Source organism: Ornithodoros turicata, chromosome 5 (genome assembly GCF_037126465.1).
Source record: "Ornithodoros turicata isolate Travis chromosome 5, ASM3712646v1, whole genome shotgun sequence".
Classification (NCBI taxonomy): Eukaryota; Metazoa; Arthropoda; class Arachnida; order Ixodida; family Argasidae; genus Ornithodoros; species Ornithodoros turicata.
Genome location: NC_088205.1, coordinates 58067351 through 58085617, shown reverse-complemented (window position 1 = coordinate 58085617; position 18267 = coordinate 58067351). Strand labels below are relative to the sequence as shown.

Sequence of the window (18267 nt, the reverse complement as noted above, 5' to 3'; positions counted from 1 at the left end):
TGAATTTTAGTGCCCTTTTTAGTGCGTTTAGTGCCCCTGTAGATCATTTAAGAACAAAAGATCTACAGGGAATCTACCACGATAAAAGTGACCCTGTACCGAAGGAGTGGTGCAGTTGGTATATGTGAAAGGAGTTACCAATATTGAGTTGCGCTATACTCTAGTTACACAGTGTGCTGTGTAACTACTGCTGTAAAATTTGGATCATAGGTTGATCCTGCGTATAAGTCAGCCCCATTTGCTGGAGACAAAATGTGACTAAAGTTCTTACTGCCGTGATGTATGAAGCTATTGACCAAAGTGGCCATGCAAAGTTTTTTATTACGAGGGTGCGTTAGATAACAAAAAGATGTGCCACGAACAACCGCGCATCAGTCAAGGTCCGCTTTATTATCTGAATCAGACGGTACCGAATCGGGTTCCGACTCTGATTAACCTCGCAAGCCACGGGAAGTGATCATTGGTGCTGCTTGTGGACGGAAGACGGCGAGATTGTCCTCTATCTGTGGGTGCAATGACGCACGGCCGCGGAACTCCTTCCTTTTGGCACTGCATGAACATACTCGGTGCAGTCACATTGTAGTGGGTGAGGCAGTTAAACATAGAAGGATAAACACAAAACAAGCCTCACAACACCCAGTTGGCACCGGCAATCAGAGGGTGTGGGTTTGAATCCCACTGCTGGTGCCTTTTCTTCAACTGTCATCATTCAACTCAGTGCAGTTTTTTGCTACCTCCAGCGCTGGACACACTTTTCCAGCACATGGAACCGATGCTGCATGCAAAATGTTGCCATGCTCCTCAGCAAAAGCGATGACTCCAAGCTTGAAGCATGCAGTGTGTCACAATGCTGCAATTTGGGGAACACAAACTGAGAATGGCAGTCGTCGAGAACGTCATCAACAATCACGAGAAGAAAAAAAAAAACGCAAAAAACTGACGCCGCACGGCCTGCTCTGCCCGCTCAAGCAGACCATGTGACGTGCGACGCATATGTGTGGCCAGAGGGCTGCCGTGATCTTCCTCTGACCGGCTTATAAGACAAGGGCTTTTTTTTTGTTCCACATATTTAAAAAAAAACGTGGCGATATTTTTAAAAAATCATATTAAAAAAAATGTTGTCCGGTTTATATGGTACGTAGTCTACTGCGTACGTAATTAGTCTCACACTAGAACATTGAACCCCAATTGTTTCCCGTGTTCCCTTTGCTCTATTGCTGTAACTCCTTTCATAACCGTACGAGTTCAGTTTGTGAGTGACATTGATCATTGATTTGCTGTCAAGCTACAAGTCGAAATAGTCGAAATGCTTGTAAACCTGTAGTGACTGCATTCAGATGGAGAAGTGTAGTGTTGTTTATGTGGTCTGTGTGTCTTGTGCAGGTGGAGTACTATTTCTCTGAAGAGAACTTGCAGCGTGACTTTTTTCTGCGTCGCAAGATGGATGCTCAGGGCTATCTTCCTGTCAGCCTTATTGCTTCCTTCCACCGGGTGCAAGCGCTTACGCAGGATGTATCCCTCGTCATTCAGGTTTGTCTTTGTGAAAGACTTGTTCATACGTTTACTACAGTGGCAGTTTTTGACATTCAGTCGATCAAGGAGAGCACTGTGTTGGAGATCCAGGAGGACGTACGAGTTAGAACACTAAAGGACCCGATGCGTTGGCCCCTCCAAGAGACCCTCACGTATGAGCTGCATCCTGATGTACCTGCATTTGTTCCAGGACAGCCGTACCCCCTCTTTCAAGGTACAGTGATGATTCCACTCAACAGCCTACCTAAGTGTGTAGCGTAGGGTTCAAATAAGAAAACATCCCTCTGGTTTGCTTCATCTCATTTTTGATCAAAATAATTTGATCAAATGTGACTTGGCACAGGCAGTAAAAAGTAGTAATATTTTAGGGCTTCATCTTGGAAGGACAAAAAAATTTGCATGCATCCAAAGTGGAATCTTGTTGGTTAAGTCGTTGCACCACAAAGAACAAACGGTCTATTAAAATGCATCAGTACCTTTACTTCATCCTAGGTTCATAGAGAGGGAGCTAGTCTTGCTTGCAAGTAGCCAGAATGAATAACACTTCCACGCATACAAATTAGAGGTGTGCGAATATTCAAAATCTTGAGTATTAATCGAATACAGTAGAATCTCAATGATACGAATCTCACGGGGTCGCGGAAAAAATTCGTATCATCCGAAATTCGTATCAAACGAATTAAACCAAAATAAAAATTGAGGCAAGAAAATAGACAGTGACTGTTTATTTTCCGTTACTGTCAGTGAAAGAGGTCGGTCGTAACGCTTTTGTGTCTCCGTTTTTGGCCAATGCTGCCCAAATACGCGAGATGATTCAAACGACGTAGCTCGTGCTTTCCACCCGCGAGTCGTGCGACAGTGGTCTAAAGCGAGCTTCTCCTAAAGCACAAGGCGTTAGGTGAAGCCGACTTGCGGAATGGTGACGCGTAATGTTGCCACAAGTTGTCCCGATATGTTCCTTCCACGTGTTCTGGTCGCTGTTTTCCGCCAGAGCGATGTCACACAGCTTCGCGGTTTATTGTTGCGAGGGGGGGTAAAAAGGTCAAAACAGAGATAAGATGATAAGGTTCCGGGCCGTGCAATCCCTTTGATCTTATCTCCTCCACCACCACCAAAAGGAAAGTCATTGCTTGCATTGCGCTACATGATGTAAGGGAGTTCGTGGTGAGGATCGCCCTCCCTTTTCGAAAGAAGGAGCAGCATGACTCGCGTCACAGGGGAACGACCTCTGTCGCATCCTGGGCTCATTCGTATCACCCGTAAAGGCAAGATAACGCGTTCGTATCATCCGAACTCGAATACATGGGAAGAAAGGCATTCCGGCCGGGACCGGAAAAGAATTCGTATCATCCCGAAATTCGTATCATCCGTGATCATATCATCGAGATTCTTCTGTATCTGCGATGTTTGATTCGTGTTCGAATAATCGATTTTTTTCGAATATCATAGCTGAGGCCCTTCGTTTTCCGCGATTCCGTGATTTCGCGAAATTTCGTGGAGTGCGGAATTACTAATCGCGGAATCCTTCGTTTGGCACAGAGTATCATGGAATCCTTTATTTTTAAGGGTGTGTGGAAATTAAGAGTTCTCAAAATCGAATTGAATGTCAATCACTCGAAGTATCCGATTCGCGAATTGAAATACCCACTATTCTGGTTTCCGGATAATTTGACTACTATTCACCGAATACGATCGACGCCTCCCGAAAGTGGGCTTCACCTGATGCTTCCCTGCATGAGGTGAAGCCGCCCCTACAAAATTAAAGCCTGCTTTACGAAATTGTTTATGCTGCAGGACAAAACAGACAGATTGTAGTTTAGCTTTGGATAACATTAGCCCAAGTTTATTGTGTATACTTCACTTGAGGAAAGGGCGGCGTCCCTCCCTTGTGCAGTTTAGCGGTAGCAGTGGCGGATTTTGATTTGATATCTGGGAGGTTGCCTTCAAGAAGTTAAGACCTTTAAATAATGGCTACAGTCCATGAACAAAAAGGGGTGTACTAAAAATGTAACTTCCCCAGTGCATGTATTATAACCTCCTTCCTATAAAGTTCCGATGAACTCCATAGATGCTGAAGGATCTTTCAGCAGGTATAAAATGATTTCAGGCGACAGACCGCATCAGATGAGAACACAAGATATCGTGTATGTAATGCGGAGCCACAACGGTGCTTTGAATCTGTAATTTTATAACGTATTTTTTGTTCCCACATTATCCAAGAAAATAAAGTGTCTCCCATTTCATGCAGCCGTTGACCGCTCGCCACGGAAAATCGCGGAATTTACGAGTCACTGCCGCGGAATTTTGAATTTGCCGCAGCAGAAAACAGAGGGCCTTAATCATAGCTTATTACAAAGTTGCTGTGGGCTGCGCACTGGAATTTATACGTTGCAGTGACAGCGACCCACACTTATAGTACTGCAAAGTGACGTGTGGAGCTTTCAAGGTACACCCATCTGCAAATGTGTCTCTACACATTCGGTAACCTAAACCAAGACCGAAACTAGTCCACAGTTCTGTGCAGCCTCCATTTTGAAGTCTGCCCCACCCAAACACGAAACCGTGGTACGCTTAATGCATTGTCAGCGCAGTCACGGCTTCTGTGGATTCCCAACGAACCCTGGACATTTGTGGGAGGCCCACAGTTTGTTGAAATATCGAAATTTTGTTGGCGTTGAGCTGAACACCGCTGTTCACCGTGCCACTGCATGAACAGCGAAAATCCGCATCTCGAACGCGTTTTTTCGGTTTTGATTTGTGGTAGTCAGCGATATATAATAGAATCATGGTCACGTGCGATGACGGCGATAATTGAGGAGTGGGATGTGACCACGACCTACTTATTAAGAGAGCAACCACACAGTCTGCTTGGCTCCCGCTGCAGCGCCGTCTTTTTTGTTTCACATGTTTGCCGCAGGAGCATTGGTGGCGCTGCCCATATTCCCTACTTTGGTGGAGTTGTAGTGCTTACGCAGTACTTTTCCTGCGGACTTTCTGGAGATATTTCTCCAAAAGCTTACAGTCCAACTGTGGTCACTTTTATGTTACCCCTTACGATATTGTTAACATTCCTTTCTCTTTCTTTTTGAGCAAGTAGGAAACATTGGCAACAACAAATCACTTTGGAGACGAGGAGTGTGTACACGTGGACCTGCTCATTGAATGATGGCACCAACTTTAAATGAATATTCAAATTGAAATAATGGCATATAGGAGCCACAGGAAGAGCAGCAGGAACTGATGTTATCCTGCTTTCACCGACAGTGGTTAACTTGGGGCCGAGATCTGGGATTGCCCACTCAATTCATTTTTACAAACGTTAGTCGTTGATGTGATGAATATTCCAGGGACGATAACTCCCTTTAGTGTAGCATAGTTAAGCGTTAAATTCAAGTTAAGGGACCGTTGATCTCTGTTGAAATGTTAATCAGCATTTGTGAAACTGGGTCTTAGTCAGGGACTGAAACCGAAATGCATATTGGTTTGGTTATAAATAAGGTTTGGTTACGGTTCAGTGTCAGAACTCTGAAAGCGGTGTCAGTTACAGTAACGGGATTCGCTGTTTTAATATTGCGGTTACTGGTAACCAAATAGTTGAACTTTTTTTTTTACGGTTTTCTCTAGGATATGCAGGCTGTGTGGCTGTCCCAAAATGAGATGCAAATTGAAAACGGGCAAAAATGAACATATCTATCTGTTGCAGAAAAATGCTATTCAAAAAGCCTAGCGGGCTCTTTGCCTAGCTAACCTTTCCTCTTTTTTTTTTTTTATAAATAAACCTATCCCCCCACCCCCAGCAGGACTGCACTTCAAGTATATATTAGCGAAAATGTCTTGAACTGTTTCCCTTTTTCTTGAGGAGAGGTGTAGCCATCATATGATGAAGAGATGTACTACTTCAACAGAAGCACGTACAACACCACTATCCAGAGTTGTAAAGCAATACAAATATTGCATCCACAGTTGTTCGCGTCCACGCACGGACCGAAATCAGGTGTCTCTGTTCAGGTTACGGTTTCGGTTAATTGCGGTTATGCTCCGATTACGATTCTGGAAGAAATTTGGATTTCAAGCGGTTTTCGGTTTCGTTCCAGTTTCAGTCCCTGCGTGCTTCCATTTACGTGACAGAGCATGATAGGTTCCGCTGCTGGATCGCCAATAAGGCTAATTTGGTTTTTACAGCGATAGCTGTATGAGGGAACTTGTTTGTCAAGGACGGTGTGGTATCAAATCAGGTGTCTTGTACTGCTACAAGATGCGCTTGCGTCATGCCGTGCATATGCTTATGAGCTGTACCATCACATGAGAAAACAAAATATCGCTCCTGTAAGGTGTCCCTACAAAGCGAGTACAGGAGTCGATATTGTACATTACACATCAGTATAGACGCCGAAAAGATGTAGACGAGTCATTGTCACACGTTCCAATGCCGTGGCCTGCTGTTTTAGGGAATGTGGGCAGCGCACCAAGCAGACGTTTCTCTGGTGAGAGGAGGAAAGGGCGAGGAGGCCCCGCGGACAACCGCTCCATAGGGATTTGGGAAAGTGGTCTGGTCGCTCTCTTATTAAGTAGGTCGTGGGTGTGACGATATTCCGACGTAGTTTCTCCCACTCCGGCGCTGTGCAACCGTATGTTAAAATTGCCAATAGGATGACAGTAACGCTGCAAAGTCATTTGAAACTGCTCTAACTGTTGTTACAGGTAATAGCAAGACGCATGTAGCTTTAAGCAGGACCCGCATGGACCGATTTTGCTCACATGTCGCGCGTGGCGGCGGCGCCGTGACAAAGTTTTGAGGCGTGTGCGTAGATTTTCGCTGTTAAATGAAAGAAGCGCTGAACACGAACTGAAACAATCACGCGTGATGAGCGTTGAGGATCGCGGTGTTATTGCGCTAATGAATGAGGCTGTTCCAAACTACGTGTCACCGTCAAGAACGATACTCTCACGTGTGACTTCAGGTATGAGAGCACAGTGGAGTGGATTTGACAAAGCATCGTTCAGGTATAGCGTCAAATACAGGATCATGATAGTCGACACAGTCAGCTGGATAGCTGAAATATTTGCGCGACCCTATTATTTTCTGCGTTGGAATGCCTTTCTAAACAATCCCGTTTATTCAAACTAGAAGGCGATAGAAAATTTTTTAGAATAAAGCTTAGTTCACACTAAAGGGAGTCTTTCTAAATGAGGCCCTCATGCGCCTTGAAACCCTTGAATCTGAAGGTCTGTATTTAAAGGCCTTGAACGTCCTTGAATTTGGAGTTACCCTTGAAAACCCTTGAATTCTAGGAGTATTTCTTCACGATAACTGTCATTTGCGACACGTTCACACATATCCATACGTGACATTTTATGAAGAACGCCGCAGCTTCAAGTGTCCCCTCTGTGTGCTTCCTAAATTAGCTTTTCCTTATAAATGTGTTCACGTCTCAGGCCAAATGTAGACTGGCATCGCTTCTCATTTGGTAACACGGAGAACTACGGGCGCGTCCAGTACTGCCCGGTAGCACTTCTTCTACGTGTCGTCTGGCAACTCTTCATAGGAAAGCTCGCAATGCGCTCGTCTGCACGTTTGCCCACCTGGCTTCACGTGCTTGCCGTGCGCATTCGGTCCAATTCACTGTGACCTTATCGACAGCTAGTGACATTGCTGTCAAGTGCGCATACGTTAAAGTGAGCGAATATGCTCGAAAGGCGTACTTTCCAAACAACGTGGCAGACCCATGAGGGCTATTGTCACAGCACGTTGCATGCAATACACATAGTTTTGAGAGTTATTTTGCCTTTATATTTTGTAATAAAATGTTTTCTGCAACAGTAGTGTGTATAGAACCGGTTCTAAGCCTAGAGGCATGATCCTGAGAAGTCCACGTGGGTCCTTGAAAACACTCGAAAAATTTCCCAAAATGTCTGTACAAACCCTAGATATCACCTGGATCACTAAGTTATGTTGGCACAACCGTAGCTTCCACAGTCATGATTCAAATATCACAGGTGTGACGTACCTTCGCTTTACCCCAGGGAGAGGCCATAATTGTGTGTCTCTGTAAAGATGGTTTTGACTGGTGACTAGTGGCCATTTGAATGCTCGCGGACATTAGCTGTTCTTGTTCGGCAACTGTTCATTTCGCACGTTTTTACGAGCAGCTGATGATCCATCTCGACTGTGCGAGGATGGAGATGCAGGAGAAGAAGCAGACAACGAGCAAGAACCTGACACTGCCGCAGACAAGAGAATGGCCTCTCGTACTTTGGACAGGAGGATTCAACAAGGCGAGGATGATGACTGGAAGGAGGTAAAGCGTAGGGCTAAACCAACAGCAAAGGCCAAGGTAATTGCTTCCTGCACTCTGTACCAGTACAGGTTCTTTTCCCTTCCCTTCCCTTTCATCTGCGCAGTCTCGTTAGTACTGAGCAGGTTCACGTTTCTGTAACTCCTTCAATGTTTCGGCAGAACCTTAAGCACTTTTCAGTGTGCATAGTGCTTTTCATCTTGTGACAGGACCACAACCTACTAGATTATAGCGACCGTATCATAATCGTCAAATCCTATGTAGGAGCCCGTCAGCACTATCCGCTAGGGTCTCTACGCGTCGGCGTGTGAGATCTCCATCATGATTGGATAATGGAAATCTGAATTTTGAACGCGCAGAAGTGGATCTAGCAGACAACTACAACAGTTCCCATGAAAACTCATAGAACTGTGATGATAATCTATTTGCAACTTTAGCAGGAACGCATCTCCCGTGGGACATGCACGGCTTGTACAAAAATCCTGAGGTAAGCTAAAGTACAAGGTATTATAGCAATTGAGGAAGCAATAAACTGGCCGATGAGTAGTGCCACAGCGAGCCTCCAAATGCGGTGCTGGGAAGGGGTGCGAATGACATGGTCGCTGTAATCTAGTTGGTTGTGTACAGGATTTATAACTAAGGCCCCAGGTTTCCCCCGATTCTGCGAAGTTTCGCGGAATCCTTTGTTTGGCACGGAATTTTGTGGCGTTCCTTATTTTGCTTGAAATTCCGAGGCGTTTTGCACAGAGTTTTGCGGGAATCTGATTGGGTCAATTGGCGCGATATGGACTGTTACTACGACGTGCAGCATCTTGAAGAAGTATTGCACGCTTGTGCAAAGGTGCGTCAGATGCGCACACTTCCATCTGCACCAAGGTGCACGTGACCCTTCAACATATTTATTCCCGTATTTTACGCCATTGCATAATTTGCGCACCCCTAGTTTAGCATTAAAAATTACAACAACAAAAATGACGTAATTGGCGCACCTGCTTTTTTGCGCGCGGATATCTGGCACGCACATATCACCAACTGTGGCGATTCCTTTTCGCAACGCCGTCAGTGTTAACAAAGTTTTTGCGGTGCTTTTGTTTGATTTGCGCACACTTTCGGGTGATGGTCCACTGGCACGATAGACGATACTGTCACTCGAACTACAAAATGCAGAATGAAACGCTGGACAAACACGCTATGACTAGAGGTGTGTGAATATTGAAATTTTCGAATAGAATATCTGCAAAATTGTCCTTCGAATATCGAATCGAATATCACGTGATAGGATAAAGGCTTCTAAGAGTTAATTAAGTTAAGGGTTATTAAAGTTAAGAGTAAATTATACCCTGAAAACAAACAGCGTCACAGTTGTGTTATCCTTAGAAAAGTGTCCCAAGTACTGATACGGAATATGTATTAATGTATTGGCTTAGCATAGGGTATAGATGCTTATATGCACATGTACAGTAAAATAAATTATTTTTACATCGGAACAATGTGCTGTTCTCATGAGGCAAGCTGAAAACCATAAACAAAAACTTGCACTTCAAAAATCTTTCATGAACAGTGGACACCTGTGTTGGCATTGCAAGTGCCGGTCAAACAGACAGAGTGGAAGTAAAGAGCAATGACATGTTCAGAATGTGGGATGGTCTAGTGATGAGCACATCTCAGAGGGAAACTGAAGATGGCAAATGCTTTCTTCTTGCACTGACAATGCCTTCCACATTTGTTGTGTAGGCCAGAAACTGCACAGTTTCACCGTACTCACACGCGTGAGACCATCGTTCCTGACGGTAATGCATAGCTTGGAATAGCCTCATTCATTAGCGCAGTAAAACGGCGATCCTCGACGATGTTGTATGACTGTGGTCATCACGCGTGATTGTTTGCGCGGCGTTCGTGTTCGTCACAGCAAAAACCTGCGCGCAGGCCTCAAAGCTTTGTTGCGCCGACGTGCTAGTAAAATCTCTCCATGCAGGTCTCTCTCCAATCTCCTTGGTCCTGCTATCATTTGTTATAACAGTTAGTGCAGTTTCAAATGACTCTGCAGTGCGATTGTCGTCCTAGTTGGCACTTTTTAACATACGCGGTCGCACAGCGCCGGAGTTGAAGAAGCTTTGTCGAAATATTGTGACGTCCCACTCCTCGATTATCGCCGTCATCACATGCGACCATGATTCTATCATATATCGCTGACAACCACAAATCGAAACCGAAAAAACGCGTTCAGGAAGCAGGTTTTGGCTATATGCGTGCAATTGCATGCAATGGCACGGTGAACAGCTATATTCAGCTCAACACCAACAAAATTTCGATGTTAAACCTCAATTTCACCGAACTGTAGGCCTCATACGAATGTTCAGAGTTCTTTTGCAATCCATTAAAGCCGCGCCTGTGCTGACAATGCATGAAGCGTACCGCGGTTTCGCGTTCGGCGGTTTGGATGGGGCGGACTTTAAAATGGCGGGTGCTACTGTACTAGTTTCGGTTGCCGAAGCGGCCGGTAGCGGCGCATTCGCAGCTGAGCGTACCTCGGAAGCTCCGCGCGTCGCTTTTGCAGCTGTCCTTTTTCTTGTTCTGCGCAGATACTGCAACGTACAAATTCCAGCACGCTGCATGCGACAGCTTTGTAATCAGCTGCTATGATATTCGAAAAAAAATCGAATATTCGAACTTTTACGAATATTCGAAAACTTTGAATAGCAAATTTACGAATTTTCAAATTCGCACACCTCTAGCTGTGACATATCTTACAGCACAACGTGACAAAGTTGGAGAACATAACGTGCTTTCGGTTGTCAAGTACGACTAGCAGTACGACTAATGATATTTGGGTAGTACTTTCGTGCTTGCGCAATGCCGTGATAACATCAATATCCGCTCTACTGGAAGCCTCAGACCGTAGTAAAATTCTGAAATTTTATGCCATTTGAATATCGCAACAAACATTCCTGCGCAATTTGCGCACCCCCAACTTTTCCGACTTTTCTTTTCTTTTTTTTTTTAGAAAAAGTGCGCAAATTATGCGAGTAAATATGGTAATTGGGTTTTGGAATGGAATGAAGGTACTTGCTCCGAATTTAGCGTCTATTGTGATCAAGTATTTGTCAATTCCTATAAACTCTGTTGATGCTGAAAGATCTTTCAGCAGGTATAAAATGATTGTAGGCGACAGACGGCATTCGCTCCCAGAGAACACAAGATATCGTGTAATGCTGAGCCACAACAGTGCTTTGAGTCTAAGTTCAGAAAATATTTTTTGTTCAAACATTATCCAAGAAAATAAGGTTTCCCATTTCAAGCAGGCGTTGACTCCTAGCCGCAGAAAATCGCAGGGTTTACAAGTCTGTGCTAGAGCCCTGCGCGAATCAGTTTTTTTGGCATCCGCATTCGGCCACATCCGCAGCATACATAACACTTTACATCCGCATCCGATCCGCTGAGCAAAACGTACCATCCGCATCCGATCTGCAAAATCTGCACGTTTCGAATGACGCGTAAAAACCGCCGGAAGGATGTTTGCATAATTTCGGATGCCTACATGCTGTCACAGAAGGACTCACGACGACAAGTAAACCTTTCAACAAACGCGATAGGGAGAGACTTCTGGAACGCGTGGAACGCTACCTCGCTGGTGCTCATGTGGTTCGAAACACCAGAATACCTCCTCTCTCGTCTTTGCTGTGACTGGTCAGAGGTGAACGCGAGCGTGCGCTCGCTGTTGGCGTGCAATACAAATAAATTACTGTTGGAAAAATTACAGCACGTGGTATATCCGCATCCGACCTGCTACCGATCCGCCGCCTTCGCATCTGCATCCGATCCGCACACTGCAGAAAGTGCTAAATTTTCATCCGAATCCGCGGATATCCGCTTCCATCCGCGGATGGTGCAGGGCTCTACTTTGCGCCATGGAATTTTGAATTTGCCGTAGCAGAAAACCAGGGGCCTTATTTATAACTATCCTTGAGCGTGAAGTGTATTCTGATGCTCTGCCAAAAATGTCAGTGTTGTTGAACACATTTGGTCATTGTGTATAATTCGTGCATTGGTACGGAAATGAGTTGGGGTGGTGTTTTTATTTTTATTTTTTTTATTTAAACCAGATAGCACATGTTACTAGGCCCGCCTGAGCCGTAAAGGCTTGAACAAGGCTTTCCTCAGCTTACTCCAGATCTTTGTGGTTTCTGCCATGAAAACATTGACATTTTGTCAGAGCTTGAAAATTGTATGAATGTGTAAAAAAAATTTGTGGGATAGGAACGCATGAGCTATACATAGGGCCTGATTTTTTAGGGTTAAACCTGTATCCGCCCGATATTTACCCCCCGAACGAAATCTGTAAAATTCGGGTTTAACCCGAATCTACACGAAAACATCCGGGTCGCGTGGCACACTCATAAGCGTGCATTAAAATAAAGTTTGATAACATTGCTAAACATTAGTTCCACGTTAAGACAAATTTTTATTAAACAATAAAAAATCACCCGAATACACCCGAATTCCTGACGACAGAATATGCCGTAACGGGATTTAACCTGAATACACCCGAATTTTCCAATGAAAAATATTGCCCGATATTTACCCCCCGAATTTGGCCAAAAATAAAACCCGAAAAAGTCAGGCCCTAGCTATACAGGGTGTTATTTTTTATGTGCAACAGATTAGAACTGTGCAAGTACCTCTGTGTTGATTTATCTTGGTTCATGTGTGTGCACATTTAGGGTTGCTTTAAATTTTGAACGTGTATGATTATTGTGCTGTACATTATGCGATTCAAGTTTGTTGTTTATTCTGATTTTTGCACATTGGTTTCTCTCGTTTTTTAATTGCCTCTTCTGGTTGGTGCCAAAACAGCAAAAATAACACTTTACGTTCAATGATGTGCTGCCTCAGATGAAACAAGAAGCATCTGATGCCAGGGCAGACAGGGAAGAACTGGAATTCCAGTTTGATGAGGAATTGGAAAATACCCCGAATGGAAGAAAAAACACATTCACTGACTGGTATGGCATCTGCTTTCAGTTGGTCGTTGCCAGTTTCTGAGAAAGGAGCTTTTATATCAGTGACAACTGTGCTTTAATGATAGGTCCGAAGACGACTCTGACTATGAGTTCAGTGATGCGGAGGTGAACAAGATCATCATCGTGACCCAGACGCCACCAGCCCCAACAGGTCCCTCTGTGCGGAAACACGAGGGTTATGACCGAACGGGGGACTGGACGACCAGGGTGAAGATGACTCAGGAGCTAGCCCAGGTCATCAATGATGGCCTCTTTTACTATGAGGATGACCTGTGGAATAAAGTGGAACATGTAAGTTGACCCAAGCAAGGACCTTTCCTCTTTGTTCTTTTTGTTCCTTCAGACGCGACTATCTCAGCACAATCTTGATCCCAACCAGATCCTTGAGAATCATAAATTGCACACCCAATTTTGCGAAAGTGCCTCGCTTCATCTAAGCCTTCCTGTTGGCTTTGTATTCGAGAGGAAGGGTCTTAAAACAGCGAGGCTTACTTGCGTTGTGGTCAACGAGCAAACGTCACCGTTCCGTGCCACTCGCGTTTTCTCATATCATAACAGTGATTTGTTCCTTGCTCCTCTTTCATCTGGCACAAGTATCGTCTTTATTAGTAATACTAGTGTTATAAGTAATAAGTACAGTCGTGCCTAGTTAATATGGACACTTTCGTCCGCGACCGAAATCTTCCATTACGCGAATCGTCCATATTACTGAATACCAAGGAAAGAACAAAAACAATTATGGTTTATTGAAGAAGCTTCTGAATTAGTGCCTGCTGGCTGGTACACTTGGTTGCACATCGATTTAAGCTGAGCAAACTGTCGGCAACACGTGGAGCCTGCTGCTCATAATCATTGTCCTCAAAGAATTTAGGAACCGTTTGTGGTCCTTCTTGTGTCATTGCATATGTGGCCGTTGGCTTGGTGTTGCTCAAGTTGTCGAGGCCAGAGCCTGACAACTTGCCTTGACAACTGTACCAGCTCTGTTCTCGTAAGCTGCCATGTGACTACGCTCTGTTTAACTGAAGGCACAACTCCTTGCACGAGGGTCAATCGCCTGTGGACGTGTTCGGAACAGTCATGACGTCATACAGGATTTTCCAGGTCATTCAGGTCCACAAATAACCCCTTTCCTCTTATGATTCCTGTGAATGGCTGTGAAGGAGAGTGCATAGCTCCCTTTGTGCAATGGAACATCCTACATTCAAAAGTTCTCCTGGAGAATGTGGAGAGAGGTTTGCCCTTTATACCGATACCGTACATAATAACGAGATGACAGTACATGGACTACATATGGCTTGTACCTTGCTGGACCGTCAATTGTCCGAAAAGCAAGTTTTCATATTAACGAGGCGAAGATGCATGGAGAAAGTTTGGTTCTCTAAAAAATCGTCCATAATTCGAGTTGCTCATATTTACGGGGTCCATATTAACGAGGCACGACTGTAAGCTTAATAAATAAATGTGTCACTGACACGCTCGCAAAGTGCCAGCTGGGGCACGGCCGTTCAATGTCATTCTAATAAATTGTTGTGCATGTTCATAACACACATAAAAGCCTTTGCCACATGCTATCACACTTTGCAATTCTTGTCCCACATTAATTGAGTGCAAAATTTCATATAGCCATGTAAAGGCAGGACTTTCCTTCACAAATTCAGAAGCATATTGCCATAGCACGCTATTCATATCAGTCAGAGGATTTTTCATAACATCTTCACAAAAATTTGAAACGCAAAAATATATCACTTGCCACCCTTTTATGACTGTCACCCAGGAGGTTTTAAGTACTTCATCCTATTTCCATGTTCTCCCCGGACACCCTACATAAAGTTCACGGTACACATTGCGAATGTCATGCAGGGTCTCTACCAACCTGGAAAACAGGGAATTGTCAGGGATTTTAGCTAAAAAGCAGCAGAAGTCAGGGAAAATTACAGACAAGTGCCGTGTTGATGCACGGCGAATTAGCAAGTGCCGACCAGTGGTTGAGCGGCGATGCCGCAACAACGTTGCCACGAGTAGCAGTTCACCAATACGACAAGTTCTGAGGCAGAAAAGTGGGATAGCCTCACTAATACTTAATAAATGGTCTCGTTTTATGAGGGATCTGTACCACAACGTAGGAGCAGGCACAAAGTTCCCTTTTGTTGTTGTCTTGGAATTCGCTTGAAATAGTCAGGGAAAGCCTGGAAAAGTCCGGGAATTTGAAGGCTGCTGTTTGGTAGATACCCTGTCGTGGTATCCAAAGAGGGGAACAGCTCCTGTCATTGTCACATGCTACCATTGTCCTGGTGTTATGTGGCTCACACATTTTTGTGCACGGTGCCACATTTCAGCAAGAGATGCAGTACCGGTCAGTGGAAATTGTCAGCCAGGAACAGTTTGCACGGCTAGCCAGTCCAGAACCATTCCAGTTTTCTCAGGAAGTGCCTCCACCGCCTCCTCCTCCTGCTGCCTTGGATACTCCACGAAGCACAGTATCTGGGCCCAGAACTCCAAGGTCACGCAAGGATAACAAGGTGGCACCACGTTTTTACCCAGTCGTCAAGGAGGGCACTACCCAACCTATTGACCAGAAGGTAAGGATCTCATTGACATATTAGAAGCTATAGCTTGACCTCCCAATGCACTAATTTTATTGTTGACTTACCGTATTTACTCGAATCTAACACGCCCCCAAATCTAGCGCACGTCATCCTTGAGGGTGAAAAAATATGCCGTAAACATGAGTGAAAAGGTAGATACCAGCAACAAAAGTATTTATTTCTTGTAGTCATCGTCAGGGTCATCAGACAACTCCTTATCACTTTCATGCACCACGGCATATCATCCTCCATGCCGTCAAGCGCGTTAGTAACACAGCATTTCTTGAAAGATTCCCAGTTTGTTCGGCAGAGTTGATGACTTTCTTCTTTAATGCTACCTCGTAACTGCTTCATCGTAACTGATGGTAAAAAACAGGCAAAGGAAGTAGTCAAGGTCCCAATTACTGTCTTTGGGAGAACAGGGAATGAGATCGCTATTTTCGGGAGAACCACGGGATGCATGGTTTCACTTTTCACCACGTGAACGCGACCAAAGTGGGGCCACTACATGTCTTCAACCTCCTTCCGTGCTATCTGTCACGGTTGCCCTCGATTCAAATGTGCATCCCTTATTTTTGCAAAAAATAAAAAAATGTACGTTAGATTCGAGCAAATATGGTACCTGCAGGCTTGATTTCACAATGTCTCATGTTGTCCGTGAGGCAGGGTTGACAAAAATCTGGATAGTTTTAAAAAGATCCTCTCCAGTAGGCTTTTTTGGATAAAACCTGGATATTTTCTATATTTTTGGAGAATATAGACCAGCCTAGAAATGTGGCACAGAGTAAAAACAAATGTGTTTTGCTGTTTTTCTTGATTTTGGGTGGCCTCTCATAGTTTTGGTTTATGAAACTGCCTGTCCCAGTAATATTGAAAGAGTTTCCATTGTTTCATTGTTTTGAAAGGTAGAGTCCCATGCACATGTGGGTGAATAGGTAGGTGCTACATGCCTGGATTAGCTGTCGTACTTCAGTTAACATGCCTCCAGGAAGGAGATGAAAGCCTCTCCCTGAATGGGCAGAAGTAGAAGAAAAACGGGAAAATGTTAAATCTGAAAAGTTCAAAAAGTCAAGTTAAAAAGTGACAAAGTTAACAGAAAGTTAGAAGTTAATGTGATTAAACTGGACGTTTGTAAACAGCCAGCACTACAATAAAATAAGGCGGGAGTTTTCCATATGACGCTGAATTAAGATTGTCTTTCACGTCGCATCTGGACAAAATCTCTTTAAAAATCCAGATTAAATTGTGTAGATAACATTAAAAAAAATCCACAGGATAAAATCCATGTGGATCAAATCCAAACAACCCTGCCGTGAGGGCACAATCTGCTGCATGTGATTCTCCATTGGCTAGAAGAGAGGCAGGAATGTCGATCTTGTACTCACTCGTATTCGTCATTGGTTGTGTCATGCATTATCTTATCACCCCCAGAGAGTCACTAAATCTTATATTACTGTTCCAGTTATGTTGCATAAATTTCTCCATCGTTTCAACTCAGTTGGTTTTTGTTGGTTGGTTGGTGTGTGTGTGTGTGTGTGTGTGTGTTTTTGTGTGGCCTTCATGCGGTTTCGTGAAGATCTCATGGACACGTAGTTGTGCCAATTGAAGATAAGTTTGCAGATCGTCATACCGACATGGCTGTGATGCTAGAGGAGAACTCATGTTGCAGCCACTGGATGTTGCTGTGAACAAACCCTTAGAAGAGGATGTTCTGCAACTGTATAGTCAGTGGATGGTGACTATGAAATACAGTCGCATGAAAACTCTGCAAGTCACAGACACACTGAGGATTTTGCGTAGGCCCTTGAAATCATTGATTACCTTTGATCAAAAAGAGAGAAGCCTTGCAGCAAGGGAACTTGGAATTCCTTAAGTGTAGACCGACTCCTTGAAAATGAGGGCGGAGATAGTTATTTCAACCGAGAATCAACGGGCTGCAAGTGATGCAGAATTGAAAAGCCTGTGCACAGATAAGAAGGCAAGACTTCTTGGGTTTTTCCGTGATGAAAGTACCCTTTTGGTCACTTTCGGTTTCACATGCACAAAGTCTTGCACGTCATGGTTCATGTCTTGCTTCAACTTCCAGTGTGGCTTTCTCTTGTTGGTGGTACTGCACAGTTCCTCAGGTGCACGCAGTTGCGCATGTCCCATTGTATGAACGGTGCCCTGTATTGCCTGTACCCCGTTTACAATTGTATGCCTTGGCACACCCAGGTACACTTCCATTTCATCAACATTCCCAGCCTGACACACAAACGATTCTTCGGTTCTTCGCAACTTCCTCATGACATACTCGCTGAGCATTCGTGGCTTTTTTCCCCAGATATGGTTCTGTGATGTCGAATAAAAAAACTCCTCGCATTTCTTAAACATTGCAGCCCAAGCCAATGGCTGGAACGATTACGTTACGATGTTATGATTTTGTTGCTCTTTGAATAGCTGTAGGTTCGTGCCTCCTTTTGGGTCCGAAAGCAATCAAGAGTATGATAACTCTGTGTTACACTCTGTAGAAAAACTGTCAACCCTGCTCTCATAGCCATGAGATAATATGTACGATGATCTGTAACACAGTTGCACATGCAGAGTGGGAGGAAGCTCTTAAAGGGGCACTAAACTGCAAAAACAACTTGCTCTCAAATGAAAGTCCATGTTTCAATTAGTGTAATGCGAGCAAGATTAATTCACGCAGCGCTACACTTTAGAAGAAAAACACAATGAAAACCATCTGTGGCGGCAACGAATGGGATCCTCAGGCTACCCAGGCGGCAAAGAATGGCGGCATCCAACGAGACAGCAGGAGAAGCGTGCGCATACCTATCGTGGCCGTATGGG

General features: G+C 44.3%; 1 protein-coding gene across 4 annotated transcripts in view; it reads left to right on the top strand.

The window, feature by feature from the left end:
* The window catches only part of LOC135394504 (la-related protein 1B-like), a 64482-nt gene that overhangs the window by 30411 nt on the left and 15804 nt on the right, over positions 1-18267 (top strand). For all 4 annotated transcript variants that reach the window (XM_064625276.1, XM_064625275.1, XM_064625274.1 and 1 more), the window contains exons 9-14: positions 1384-1530; positions 1591-1747; positions 7684-7868; positions 12723-12832; positions 12916-13141; positions 15187-15429. In XM_064625276.1, the coding sequence (XP_064481346.1) occupies positions 1384-1530; positions 1591-1747; positions 7684-7868; positions 12723-12832; positions 12916-13141; positions 15187-15429 (1068 nt within the window). The remainder of the gene's footprint in view (positions 1-1383; positions 1531-1590; positions 1748-7683; positions 7869-12722; positions 12833-12915; positions 13142-15186; positions 15430-18267) is intronic.